Genomic DNA, 14,939 nt, shown 5'->3' on the forward strand with positions numbered 1-14,939 from the left:
TGAATAGAAAATTAACGACAATTCACAAGTATTTTATTTAAACAGAAAACCGGGATACACAAGTTAATTTTCGATTGTCTTGCTAACGCTAAAAGCTTTTCTAGCACCCCCATGTGAGTAATTCCTCAATTTCCAATGATTTCAAGACGTACCAAGAAGTTGGCGCGATAACTTGCGCAAGGTGAGACAGGTAATGTAACCATTCTTGCGAAATAGTCCATATTAATTCAATTATTGTCGCGTTATACTGTTCTATCAGGTGGTTAATAAACTTTTTTTTAATTTTATTAAGGTTTTCAGCGTAAAATTTTCCCGAAATATTCCCTCATGCCTAAATAGATGATTAAGGTGGTGAGTGTATTCATACGCCGTGGTACATGTGGGAAGAGTGCCGGTTGATCATTACAATATTCTATCAAATTACGTGATTTCCTTTGTAATTACGAGATAAATACGTCTTAAAATGAATCCTGAGACTACGCTTCAACTGATTCAAATCCTAGAAAAGACTGTTTCTCCAGGTAAGTGAAATTTAACGTTTAATCGGTGGTAACTGATTTCATTGTTTGAAGTGTCTCTTAACAGCGTTTTATTTATTAATCTTTTTGCTCACAAGTATTAATCTATATTATAATTTAATGTACGCTATTCCAAATAATCTGTTTATATATACGAATTTGATAATGATGCCTCGTAACTTTGTGAGAATCCCCCTTGACGTGTGCACGCAGTGATTACTTCCGTAGGTGATTCACTTTAGAGTTATTTCTCTCTTCGTGATTTAACAGTATTTGATTTTCTACTTCATTTAGTTTTGTTCAAATAGCGGATATGTTTTAATAAATTGTATTGGGAGTTAAAATTCAACATATTTTTAGTGTGACTTATACCCTCGCGTACACATCTCCGGTGCTCGTTTACATATCATGTGATGTTACTTTTTTCATATTTTAGATAAGAATGAATTGGAAGCAGCGAAAAACTACCTGGAGCAGGCGGCTCAGAATAATTTGGTGAGTTGCATCAGCTTGATGTGTGAGGGTGCAATTGCCGGTTAATGTAGAGGATCAGTTCTTCCATTTCAAGCCTAATTTTGTTTTGAATTACCTATCCAAATTTTCGAGCATGTTTAATATCTTTCAGTGAATTATTTATGCTTTGGTTTTTCGGTTGGTTGCTCTTTTTGGTGTTCCTTATTTATAATGTTGATCTCAAAGGCGATAATGTTATATTTACCGTTCTATTTCAGCCTGAGTACGTGAAGACACTCTCTGACATCTTACATCATGGAGGTAACTCTCCTGTGGCTCGAATGGCAGCTGCTTTGCAATTGAAAAATACTCTGGTCTCTAAAGATGCAGCAATTAAAGCGCAATACCAGCAGAGGTGGCTTTCATTTCCTGAAGATATAAGGGCATATGTGAAGAAGAATGTAAGATATAGTGTGTCTGTATTTGGAATCGATTGATTTGCTCAGGCCTTTGTCTTTTAAAGTTTTCCTACATTATTCGTATTTAACAGTTACTTGAGTATCCTGTGGAGCAGTTCCCTAATACGATGCTTAATAATATATTTTGTAGATTCTAAGTACGCTGGGAACAGAGAACAACCGTCCAAGCTCAGCAGCTCAATGTGTTGCATATGTTGCTGTCGCTGAGCTGCCTGTCGGTCAGTGGCCAGAATTAATAACAGTTCTGGTTAATAATGTTGTTGGTACTAGCAGCACGGAGATGATGAAGGAAGCAACTTTAGAAGCAATTGGGTATATATGTCAAGAAATAGTAAGTACTTGATCAGATTAATATTGTTCAGGTCGTAGATGTATAAAATTCATGATTTTTCTTGTTTTTGTGTGTGTTAATGGAAATATATTTGTGTGATAAAGTAAGCAATTGATTTTTCAAATACGTAGTCTATATTAGTATGTTAATGATTACTCTATCACTTACAGGAACATGATGTATTGGTAGCACAGTCCAACCAAATACTAACTGCAATAATCCATGGGATGAGGCGGACTGAGCCAAGCAATCACGTTAGGCTTGCGGCCACAAATGCTCTTTTGAATTCATTAGAGTTTACACGTGCAAACTTTGACAAAGAGGTAATAAGCATATCAGTGTTTGTACATTGCTTGAACACATGTTAAGGCTGTTAGTTGGTATATTGATTTTCCTATGTTCTTGCTTTTGACGAAAAGTTTGCTTTAGTTTGGTGTAATTAATACTCACATAGTTTAAAAGTTCCAGAGAGTATATGCTTTGATGATGGTAATGTAAGCCTTACGTTCTATCATTGTTGTGGAGCAAGTATACTTTCATTCAGCATAATTCTGTATCATTGTAGGGTCGAAAAGTTTCAAGGTGTTTGTTAAATTTATGAAAGAAGCAGCTCCATGGGTGTCATTTCACCCTTGAAATGTGCATCAGTTAAATTAATTGAAAGTTGTGGAATGTCATAAACCGTAATAGATGAAGGTCCGGAGTCAAAATACTGGAAATTTGCCTACTTCTCACCAAAATTCATGCATCAAAACAAGTGACCCAGCAATTAGTTATCATTGTGGAGTAGAGTATGGACTGGAGTTGTAAAGGAAACCATCCATAAGGGAAAACATATTCATTATGAAATCTAAAAAGTACAATATAAGATTAGATGAATTTCTCAAGGTGTAAGCACGTCAATGAAGTTGATTAGAAGTGCCTATAGTGGCTGGGTAGAGTCTATGGACAATATCATTATGAAGGGAGAAACAACTCAGAAAATTTCATGATAAGAAATTATTGGAAGACTTGAAATGAGCATAAAAGTTTTCGTGTATATAGGATGGGGTATTATGGTCTGGTAACTAAGCATTCAAGATGAAATATTGGAATGGAGTGTAATAGTTTGTAGGTTGTATATAATCCTCACCAATACCGCAGCTCTGGAATCATAATTAAAGGAAAATAATGAAAAGACTCAAATATAAGACCAACTACTGTGGAAGCTTGTACAGTTGAGTACCCTAAATCCAGAATTCCATAACCTGGGAACGGGATGATACTGCGGCAATATTTCCTTGGTGTGCTTCACGGGAAGCATAAGTTTTGCTGAATAATGCATTCACCTTTACCTGCTCAAAGTTTCCCAATCTTAACTAAGTACTATGTGTGGTATCTGTTGACAATAGGACACACAGTTCCGATAACACTTAATTGCTAAGTCAGAAACTGCTAATGTGACAGACAACCCGTCTTGCCTGGTAGGACAAGGTCCCACCATGCAGGTTGTGAACTTGGAACGCTGAGAAGCAGACAGATGACTAACATTAGTACAAGACTTAAAAATTCTCTTTATTGCTTATTATGATAAATAACGGGAATGTAAGGAATTACCTTACAACAAAGATCTCTTCTAAATAATTGAGGATGCTATTATGTTACTTGATTTACTACTTATATAGTACATCAAAGCCCTTGTATTAAATCAGTTAATCATCAATTTTCTGTATAATTTATGGATCCAACTGATTGAAGTATAGCTGATTGGTGGCAATGAGCAATGGCAACTGTGCCTACCAAAATATCTACGGCTTCTTCATTTCTACGGCTTAAGCATTTCTTCAAACTGTTGGTGATGGTGCAATTTTTGCTGCATCCTCATGCCTCGTGTGCAAATTTCTGTGTTGAAGCTGTTTAGGCATGAAGTCGGGAATATGGTTTCTCCCATTGCACAAGAATTTGACTCAAGTTATCAATCCCAGACTATTCCAATCTGTGATCACTCTGATACACATCATACAACATTCTGCTATGGATGAGTGTTTTTTTTTAATGCGGCAATACTAGTTTTACAATATTTCATTTGCATAATCACATTTAAATTTTTAGGGCCAACTCATCTCGTTTGTCTGTAAAATTTTCAAATTAATAAGAAAAAATGTATTGAGAGAGCTTTCACTGTATCAAGGAAGCCAAATGTAAAGTAATCTTGTGTATCATCAATGTGTTGTTGTTTTTTAAATCAAGGAAGCAAATTTTATTTCTCCTATAGCCTGAGAGAAATTTCATCATGGAAGTTGTTTGTGAGACCACCCAGTCTGCTGATACATTGGTTCGTGTTGCTGCCCTGCAGTGTCTTGTGAAAATAATGTCCTTATATTACCAGTACATGGAAACGTACATGGCTCAGGCTTTGTTTCCTGTGAGTAAACTGAAATTAATTCATTTAATTGTTAGTGTTTGAAGAAAAATGACTAGCATGTAATGCCCTGTAGAAATGTTGTTGTACCATTAGTTTCTGATCAAATCTCCTCTATGTTACTCTATTTTATATTCTTCTCACTCAGTCCCTTTTGTTTTTAAGAAGGTGATCCCACTTTTCAAGTTCTCAATTTTGGCTGCTGATGCTTGTGCATTGAATTTTCAACAGGGAATCAAAAGTTTACATTTTTGCTTTGTGATCGGTCCCCTGAATTAAGGGTGTTGCAGATTCTTTAGCATAAAATAATTTTATTATCGTCATGTGTGCATAATGCTCAATGCAACTCATAAATATATGGAGCAGGATACACCAATGTATAGATGAAGAAAATTTAAATTTGCTTATTTTTGGCCAATGATTAACCCATCTGCATGACAAAGCACATGGCTCTTTGCCTTTGCACAGTTTTCATTCCCAATTTGTATTTGTTGTATCCATTGTACAGTTTAACATTTGTAAGACCCATGTTGTCTGTTCAGTCTCTTTTCACCTTTTTAGCCCATAAACCTTACAATCTTGTGATTAATGAAGCTGATCTCAATTAAATATCCAGTTATGAAATATTATTTAGTTCACATAATTAGTCTCTCTCCTGTTCCTTTTATAATATTTATATATTGTTCTAAGCTACACCTTCCTCTCTCAGATAACACTTGAAGCAATGAAGTCTAACATTGATGAAGTTGCATTGCAAGGAATTGAGTTTTGGTCAAATGTCAGTGATGAGGAAGTTGATCTGTCAATAGAAGAATCTGAAGCCTCTGAAGCAGGAAGACCACCTCAAAGAACTTCACGTTTCTATGCCAAAGGAGCACTACAGTATTTGGTCCCTGTTTTGATGGAAAAGTTGACTAAACAGGTGAGTTTTTCTGAGGCAGTTTGGTTCTCATTTAGTGAAACTTGATTAGAATTGAAGTTCACTGCAGATATTTTATTTATATTTGGGAATTATTACAAACGGTGTGAATTAATTTTAGCGTACTGATCAATGCCGGATTATTGGTGTTTATATTATATTATTGGTATTATGCAAATTTTCATCCTCAAACTCTTTATCACATGTTGACGAGTCTGGGTAAGAATAACAATCAGGGAATGGATTAAAGCACCCTGAAAGTGCCATGTCCTAAGAAATTCCTTACAAATTGAGTACTGTGTAGTTTTAAGTTGATTACTCATAGTAACAAAATTGTGCTTGCTAGTGGATTAATTCTGTTAATTTTCCCTGGTCTTTCCCTGGTGTATCTCTGAACATTTTCATTCCCCTTAGTTTATGTTACCTCACACTAAGGGGTTCATGGGATGTTTCCTTATTTTATAAACCAAGCTAAGTCAAGATTGCAAATTTTAGCATACAAGTAGATCCAATCTTAGAATATCTGAGAATTGGAGGGAATATGTATGCAAAAGTATATGTTTTATTTGTTCTTGAGTGTGATTTTTCATGCTTAAAACATATTAAAACGACATGTGTGATGATCCTACTAGAATTTTTTGTCACAAAGGTGGGATATTGTGCTAAAGATTGTGTGGCCTTTCTACCCTAGTAGTAATGGAGATTACTCCAAACTCTGCTTGAGTATCATGTGGAGGGCTCTTTCAGTGTAGCCTGTAATGTTTATCTTAGAGCAGGCTACTGCTGATGCCGGGATCTTTCTCCTTTCTTCCTGGGCCTCGTGTATGTCTCCTATAACCTAAGCTCATAGTTACCACAGACTAAATGCTGGAGTGAATAGAGTAAAATTGGTTTTTATCCTGCAATATTTAGGGGGCCTATTTTACTAATTCCAGTGAAATCCTGTAAAGCACAAAAATGTTCCCAAAGATTACTTTTTCTTGCTTTTGGATTTTAGTTCCATCAGAAATACTAATCTAAGTCTATTAGTGTTGCCCTTGCTCTCCTTCCCAATGCCCTTTCATCAATCACAGATTTTCAACATTCTCACTCTGCTTTGTAGTTATTACAACCATCTTCTACTTCATCTCCTCCAGTACTTTTTTTCTCCTCACCTATTATGTCTTGAACTTTTTTTATTCCTTTTATTGTCTATGAGATTCATCTTTTACTTTTCCTAATATTTCCATGTAATTTATTAGCCTTGTGTGTAGTCAAGCTGCCCATATTTGTCCCATGACAGGAAAAGAGAAAGGAAGAGAATACAGGTGGCTACACATTTCACTTGGCCGATAGCTATCCATTTACAATCCATGCCCGTTACTCGTCAGTTCAACATAGTCCTTTGGGTATAGATCATTGGTTGCCATTGGAAATATCCTTTCTTTTATTCTCTTAGTTCATTCCTTTTTTTGTCAGTGGCCATTAAAATTTTGTTCCTCTCTTGTTAATGGATGTTGAGCACATATTTAAGCCGTTTTTTTTTTGTCATAGGAAAGTCAAACTTGTAAACAGAAAACAATTTTTTTCACTTGTTGCCTAGTAAGGCTTTAAATGCTTTTTTGATTTCTATGTTTTTGATCATAAATTCGATTTCAACTGAATTTCTGCTGAAACTTTCTACTGTGCTAAAATAAAATATTTTATCTACCCTCAGGAAGAGTTTGATGATGAGGATGATTGGAATCCTAGCAAAGCTGCTGGTGTTTGTTTGATGTTGCTGGCTACATGCTGTGAAGATGCCATTGTACCATTTGTTCTGCCGTTTGTCAAACAGAATATAAAAAGTCCTGACTGGAGGTTCCGAGATGCAGCCTTAATGGCATTTGGTAATATTTTTGAGTTTCATATACCATTCCATGTGTGTGTTTTTGCTTGAATTTTACATTGATGGGTTATTGAAAAAGTTCCATGACCCAATCCTTATATGTAATGAAAATCGCTCATGCATGTGAGGGCCTGTGTAAGGAGAATTCTAGAATTTCTCATATTCAGTTCTATGAATGCAACCAATGATTTTGTTTTGGAATAAGTTTGGTTTGATCTATTTGCTCTATTGTGTTTTCTGTGTAAGACATATTTTAACCGGTCACAGGTCTAAGAAAGTTTCAGGCATATTTATGAATGTTTGCATAAGAATCCCAATTTTCTTTTGTTATGGTCAGTGCTGATTTTCGGGTTCCTCAGCCGCGTTGGTTGTTTTTGGATGACAACAGTTTCGGGAGCCATCCTGCTCCCGTCTTCAGGTCAAAGGTTAGAAGTTCTCGTTTTTGGCCGCCTTATATGGCTCTGTCCCGCTGCCTGCCGGACGCTGATTGGTCAATACCCTCTTCCAAACGTTGCTGATTGGGTAGCCTTGGTCTCGGTTGAAATTATTGTTTTTGTGTATTTCCAAGGCTTCCCTGATCAGCCTTGGATAGTAGCGAAACTGTTGTCATCCAAAAACAACCAACGTGGCTGAGGAACCCAAAAATCAGCACTGACCATGAGCAACACCGCGGAAACCTACACCAGAATTTCTTTTGTTATGCTACTGAATTGATTGGTCAATTATAAGTCAAGTTACACATTACTGGAAGAGCCGCTGACATCTGTATTTAGGAATCTGAATAAATCTAATAAAAACGAGATATTCTTCTTTTCCCTGTGTAAGTTAGCTTTAGTTTGGTGCAAGTTAGCTTAATATGGATTTTTATATTATTTTCAGGTTCTATACTTGGTGGCCTCGACCCAACAACATTGAAGCCACTTGTGGAACAAGCCATGCCTACACTTATTGACATGATGTATGATGTCAGTGTTGCTGTCCGTGATACAGCGGCATGGAATTTTGGTAGAGTGTGCGAAATAATTCCTGAAGCTGCAATCAACGACAATTACTTAAAGCCTTTACTGGAAGCTCTTATGACAGGGTTGAAATCAGAGCCTCGGGTGGCTGCAAATGTGTGTTGGGCTTTCTCTGGACTGGCTGAGGCTGCATATGAGGCAGCAGAGGAAGAGGCTGCTGGAGGTGGTTCTGGAGAAGATGGCGGTGGTGGTGATGATTCTCAGAGTACTCCTGCAACATATTGCTTATCTCAGTATTTTGAATATATAGTTCAGAGGCTACTAGAGACCACTGATCGACCAGATGCACCACAGGTATGTCTAGTGTTCTTTTCATATTATATAAATATAGCATAAGTTTGTTAACACGTTGTGGATGGGCCATGAATAAACTTTCATTTTCTACATTCTGCCTTTATATGCCACCACATCGTAACTTCCTTGTCTGAGTACTGGTTACTTCAGTAGACAATATGTTAACTTCAATTGCCTTTGTGTTTTCTTTAGTTATTGAGTAATTGAGTACACTATAGTTCACTGCAAAAATACATCTGGTATTTATTGTGTGAAAACGGGTTCTAAATTCTCCTGAAATATTGGTCGTAACATGTTGGGGCCAATGCCCTGGGAAAATGGTGTATCTTCCAGTTGTTATGTTACATTAAAAAGAAATTTTGGCATATTTACGCATTTCTATTTACTCAATAAAGAATGCATAAATATTTATTCAAGGGGAAATTGCATTAGAGTAATGAAAATAGCCAATGACTAGCATAAATTGTCACATTTGTCATTTAATGCGACAGGGGAAGACTATACATGATTTATTTAAGCATTAGTATTGATAGATCAATATACCGTATCTACTCCTGTAAGCCACACCCTCACGAATCCTGCAAACCTTCATTTTCGGGCAGACTTGCGGACAAGGTTCCCACTCAACCGTGAAAACATTAAAGCCGTGAATTCCGTCTACCGTGAAAAAATCTGGAAATAGTACTGAAATTCGCTGTAAAATCTTGAAAACCTCTCTTAACTTGATTGTAGATCTAAGATTGACGGATCAAAAGAAAAAACGATATGTCGATCATATTTCAAGGTCAGTCACTCGCAGACACTGTCCACGCATTTATCTGCACACATATTCGAAGCACAAATATTGGTCCGTGTGCCATGATGACACACAGACCTTAAGGCAGTGATTGGAAGACCGTTAACAAAAGTGATCATTCAGCCTGGTGAGAAATCAGACACCTCTTCACTTCCCTGTCACCCTCAATTTTCCCTCTCACAACCTTTAGCCGGACCCTAAATTTGCCCAACAATAGAGACTAAATTTGCCTAATTTTGCTAACAATAGGCGATGTCATAAGAGCACATTCATTGCTGCGTTTTAATTCCCGGCGTTTATCACATTTGCTATATTTTTAGTTAACGTGTGGCCTGTGATTGTTATGTGATAAATATTTGTTCCTAAAATGGGTTATCAACAGGCCGTGAATTTGATGCAATTTAGCCTCTGAAAACCTGGAAAAACCATGAATTTTATAATTTAGTTAGAGTGGGAACCCTGGTGGACAACAAATGTTTTAAATTTATTTTATCTCATATTTCTATCCCTGAGTTTGTGCGTCTGGCTGGTGAGAACCCTAGAAAACAAAGCAATTCCCCTGGTAATATCTGGGAATTTTTTACTGGTACAAAGCGAACAGTCTGAGCATGTGAATTATGAACAACTCATATCCTTGAAATAATTAAAAACAATGTATGGGAAGAAAGAACCTATGTTAATGAATTTTGTGGACTTGATCGAAATAAGGTAAATTAATTTGAAACTGTTAAATATACAATGATGAAGTACACAATTACTTATTGACCATTTTATATGAGTTTAATAAGCATGCAAGTAGATCCAATCTTAGTATTATCTGAGACATGGAGGGAATGTGCATGCAACATTAATTGACTTTATTTAAATGGGTTTGTGACACATTCACAGTCCCTGTGATAAATATAAGTAGAGCAACAGACATAAATATATTTATAATAAACAGGGCTCCTACTCTACCGTGAAAACCTCGAAACCATGAATAAGTCATGAATTTCGTCTACCGTGAAAAAACCTGGAAATAGCTGTGAATTTCATCAGAAAACCTTTAAAATCTCTCAAACTTGATTGTGGAATTACAATTGATTGATCAAAAAAAAAAAGTATTTCAATCATGTTTCAAGGCATCCGTATTTTTTATGTATTTGTTTTATTGATTGTTAATGTTTTAGACTTGTAGTTTTAATGTATGAGTTTTCTTACTTTTAGTGTTTGTGAAAGGGCATTCGGTCTGTCTATTTTAGTATTTATGATTCGTAGTCAGGGTCTTGCCATGACCCAGCCAATAAGGCAGTTGATCTGATGGAGGACCCTTACTCCATGCAATAGCTTTCACTAAATGCAATTTCATTTACGATTCAGATTTGTAAAATATATTTTTTTATCATCTGTCTGTAAACAGCTCATTTCAGGCCTTAACAACGGGAAATCAGGTACATGCAGACACTGTCCGCGCATTTATCTGCTCTTGTGTATTCAGAGCCCAGTTATTGGTCTGTGTGCCATGATGACATATTAATCTTAAGCCTGTGATTGGAAGGCCTGTACACAGTAAAGTTTTCATTAACCCTGGCAAAAAATCAGGCACTTCATTTCCCTACCATCCTGCGCCTTCCAATTTCCCACACGCAACCTTTAGCCAGACCTGAATTTTGCTTTTGATAGGTGATGTCATAAGAGATGGAACTTTCATTACTGCGTTTGCATGCACGGCATCCGTTGCATTTGTTAAATTTTTAGTTAAAGTGCGGCCGATGATTGTTACATGATCAATATTTCTGTCTAAAATGCCTTATCTACAGACCGTGAATTTGACGACATTTAGACTGAGAAAACCTGGAAAAACCGTGAGTTTTATTTTTTAGTTGGTGGGTTTAGAGAGGGAATCCTGATAAATCAACTGTAAACTAGTTTTTGTGTGTGAACTAATTATTCTTATCTGTGCGACTCAAAATGGGTTCTTGTGTATTGGTTTATCTGAAAGAAGTTCTTGCTGTCAAGCTACTTGTAAAAATATGCAATTTATCACTTCCCTCTGGCATTCGTATCCTTTCATTTTAATTGTTTGAAACTTGCTTCAGCTTGTTCAAGGTTGCAATTCTTTCAATTTCATCTTCTCTGTCCTTTCTTTCCTGTTATGTCTTAGGTCCTAAAATTCTTTGATTATTTATAGGCCAATCTCAGGAGTGCGGCATATGAAGCTTTAATGGAAATGGTGAAGAACTCACCTCGAGATTGCTATCCTACGGTCCAGAAAACAACCTTGGTTATTCTGGAAAGACTACAACAGGTTCTGCAGATGGAATCTCATATACAGAATCATACTGATCGTGCGCAGTACAATGACCTTCAAAGCTTGCTGTGTGGAACATTGCAGGTACTTAATCTTTTCCCTACTAAAGACTTAAATATACATGTGGACGTTGCTGACCTGGGAAACGAAAGCCGTATATTTCCGTCTGAGATTTCCCTGACCAAGAGAACGAAAGCTGTGTATATATGTTTTCTAGCTTTCCCCCTTTTATGACGGTTGCGGGTGTACGACGTTTTTGTTTCAGGAATCAACACTGCAGGGTTTAGGCTTAACCCTCGGAATCCGGGAGCAGGTACCCTGACCCCTTGTTTTTTATTACCCCTCTTAGCGGTAAGGGACTACGATCATGCAATTGTTTATCCAGTCGGTTTTCGAAATAAATATTTGTTCTTTTCTCAAGAAATATAAACTAAGAATTGAATTCTTTGTCTTTTGAGCTGCGTTTACAATTTTTAAACGAAATTCTATGATAAATATTAACTTATATCTCGAGTTCTGAATAAACTTCAACTTGGAAATAGTTGCTGCATTAAATGCGTTAATATTGACCTTAGAACTTCGTTTAAAATTTGGCAATGCTCAGAAAAAATAAGGAATTCAATTCTAAGTCTGCAATTTACGTGCAAGCAGCAATTATCCATGTGCTAAATACATATAAGCAATGCATAAGTTGACCGTGAACCAATGATGGAGGTATGGTCGTAAACCCGGAAAGGAGGGAGCACAACTACTCTCAGGAGTCCGAGATAATGCGGAGTTCCTGCGGGGAGGGGTCGAAAAAGGTTCTGTGAGACCCTTCTTAATGAATGTCCTCCAAAAATGCTCCGTACCACGAGAAAGAAGAGTCTCTTGGGGCTCAGTACAGCAGTCATGCTAAGACGAAAACTCCGCCATCTCGAAAGGGTTAATTTATCATTTCTAAATTCAAATCACAAGGATTTTTTATTTCCATGGCCAGACACGAATAGCCTCTCCAAGACAGCTCTAATAATCAGTATCATGACAACTATTATTAAATTTGTTCTGGAAAATGGTAGATTGAATTTTGCAGGACCTGTTGATTTGTATACATATCCTGCCAGAAATTTCCATTGTATTACATAGCTGACTGCGTTATAAAATTCCCTTGAGATTTAAGTTAGATCCGCACTACGTAATCTATTTTTCTTGCAAAATTCTTTAGTAATTAATTGCATATGAGGGGTTCGAAATAATCATCTTCATGGTGAGAAAAACCATTTAGCTACTCTTATATGGCATTTGTGTGTGATAAGTAGGTGGTAAATCATTGGGCATTATGTTGCATGGGTCAACTGTTAATAGGGAATGGGGTTAAATGAGCTTTCAGAAAGAAGGGATGGAAACTGCTCCTTGTTACTTCCTCTAATTGTCTCCTCGGTAGCTTCTGTTCAATTGTGCTCAAAAAGCTGCATTATAAGTGATGTTGTCTTGATCCATTCCACTATCTTCCCAACAAGTATCAACTTGAAGTTTAAAGTGAAGGAACCCTCATTAACAGGAAGAAATTTATCTGCGTTTGAATTTTCTTGTGTGAAATATATAAGTGTAACCTAAGTGGTTTCCTTCGGCTTGTTGCTATTTCCTGGCTTCAGGTTTATCAAATATACCTGAAAAATTGATACCCCCATCGTTTTCTTTCAATTTGCTCTTCCTATGCCTTTCAAAGTTCCCTAAACCATTACGAACCCTCAGTGCAGTTTAATTGCTTTGAAGGATCCATTGTTTGCAGTGAAATTTTCAAATTCTTGATTGTGGGCATAACTTCATGATTTTAATTTTGGTGGATATTTAGGATGTCATTGTGGGCACATCATACTTTATAATTAGATTTTTTTGTTTCTTTGGGACTACGACCAGTCTTCATTTCTTGGCATCAAAAGTTTCACAATATTGTTTATTTCACCTTAGGTTGGCCTCCTTAATTAGTCGGAGCCTGTATTTCACTTCTCGGGAAAATTATGTGATAATGTTTTTGGCAATAATGGTAGTCCACTCTACCCCATGGAACTGATTCTCTGTGAAAAAAATTTAACTTGTCTGGAATTTGAACGCTTTTCTCAGAATTACAGTCAAGGGTGCTAAACCACCTGTTAATAACTATGTAATTGCCATCAAGGTTAAAAGATGTCTATTCCCAAACACATTCTCAATTGTTTAGAAAAGTGTTCTCCCAATCTTCTTGAGGTTAGAAATGCCATTTCTGCTTATCTCCACAAGAAATGTGGCATTGTCTCTGAGAAGAGCTTTGTGTATTCAATCAGCGTTTCTTTCGTTTCAGAGAGCAATGTGTTTTATTTCATTTGTCTTGACGCTTTTTGTTATAATCTTGTAAACTTTATTTTTCAGAGTGTACTTCGGAAGGTCACACCTGAGGATGCCCCACAAATATCTGATGCAATAATGACAGCTTTGCTGCAGATGTTTAATTCTAATTCTGGGAAGGCTGGTGGGGTCCAAGAAGATGCATTGATGGCTGTGTCTACTTTGGTTGAAGTTTTAGGTGAAGGGTTTGCTAAGTACATGGATGCTTTTAAGCCTTTTCTATGTTTAGGACTCAAGAACCATGCCGAATATCAGGTAAGAAGAATAGCATGAGGAGTATTCTACTGTACTTGAAAGCATTGCTATTAACTAATAATGGGTTTTAAAATGAGTCAATATTATGCCCTTTAATTTGCCAGGGAGGTCTTATCTGTTCTACTTATGCTCTTGATTTTGATGTGGAATGTTTCGGGCCCCATTACATTCAAGGCCTATAAACTTATAGAATTAGTACAATCAGTCTTATATATTCTTCTCAAGAACGATGGGTTCTAACATGACTTATTAGGTAATAATACTGTAATACTCCGATTACTACTAGAGGAAATTTTTCATTTCTTCCACCTTTACTATAAACTAGAGATGGGTCGGTTCTGGTACCCTGTTCTCGGTACTGGCGGTTCTTGGCTGTGGAACCAGTTGCAAAAAGTCGGTACTTTGGAACCAGCTCAGAGCAGTGGCAAGGATTTGAATTTGGTGCCCAAATCCGAAATGGTGTGCAGAATATTTAAGGCCAAAAACTGAAAAGAGATTTTTTAAATGCATATACTACTTTCTGTTTGCATGGCTTCCAAGGTTTTTTCTTTTGAGAGTTGCTCGCTAACTCGCATATTTAAGGGTTTGTCAGTTTGTTGCTCTTGCCAGCATTGTAACATTTCTGTAGCAGCGGCTGCTTTCAAATGAGCTGACTTTTTGCCTGCCACCGTCCACTGTGCGGTGCCGTTCTTTCAACTTACCATCGGTTTCTATGGACGCCTTCAAACGAGTCAAATCGTGCCATTGACCTGGCGATGTGCCATCTACGGTGTGAAATACAGAAAATGCTACATTAAGTCCGCTTTCCGACGAAATGCCTTTTCGTCAGCAGCCATTCAGGTGGCTTTCAGACAAGACGACTCTGCAATGCTGTGTGCCGTGCTGTGAACAGCACCCCACGGAATATCATTTAGTCTGAAAGTGGACTTACGATTGAATTATTATTATCCTGC

The 14,939-nt window shown here is 36.9% G+C and overlaps 1 protein-coding gene across 2 annotated transcripts in view; it reads left to right on the forward strand.

The window, feature by feature from the left end:
- The first annotated feature begins 121 nt into the window (after nt 1-121).
- LOC124165980 (importin subunit beta-1) overlaps nt 122-14,939 on the forward strand; it is a 36,489-nt gene continuing 21,671 nt past the window's right edge. For both annotated transcript variants that reach the window (XM_046543540.1, XM_046543541.1), the window contains exons 1-12: nt 122-190; nt 293-521; nt 955-1,013; nt 1,250-1,432; nt 1,581-1,781; nt 1,952-2,104; nt 4,036-4,185; nt 4,892-5,104; nt 6,798-6,969; nt 7,848-8,281; nt 11,248-11,451; nt 13,756-13,986. In XM_046543540.1, the coding sequence (XP_046399496.1) occupies nt 464-521; nt 955-1,013; nt 1,250-1,432; nt 1,581-1,781; nt 1,952-2,104; nt 4,036-4,185; nt 4,892-5,104; nt 6,798-6,969; nt 7,848-8,281; nt 11,248-11,451; nt 13,756-13,986 (2,058 nt within the window). In that variant the 5' untranslated portion in view covers nt 122-190; nt 293-463. The remainder of the gene's footprint in view (nt 191-292; nt 522-954; nt 1,014-1,249; nt 1,433-1,580; nt 1,782-1,951; nt 2,105-4,035; nt 4,186-4,891; nt 5,105-6,797; nt 6,970-7,847; nt 8,282-11,247; nt 11,452-13,755; nt 13,987-14,939) is intronic.

This window comes from Ischnura elegans, chromosome 9 (assembly GCF_921293095.1).
Source record: "Ischnura elegans chromosome 9, ioIscEleg1.1, whole genome shotgun sequence".
Classification (NCBI taxonomy): domain Eukaryota; kingdom Metazoa; phylum Arthropoda; class Insecta; order Odonata; family Coenagrionidae; genus Ischnura; species Ischnura elegans.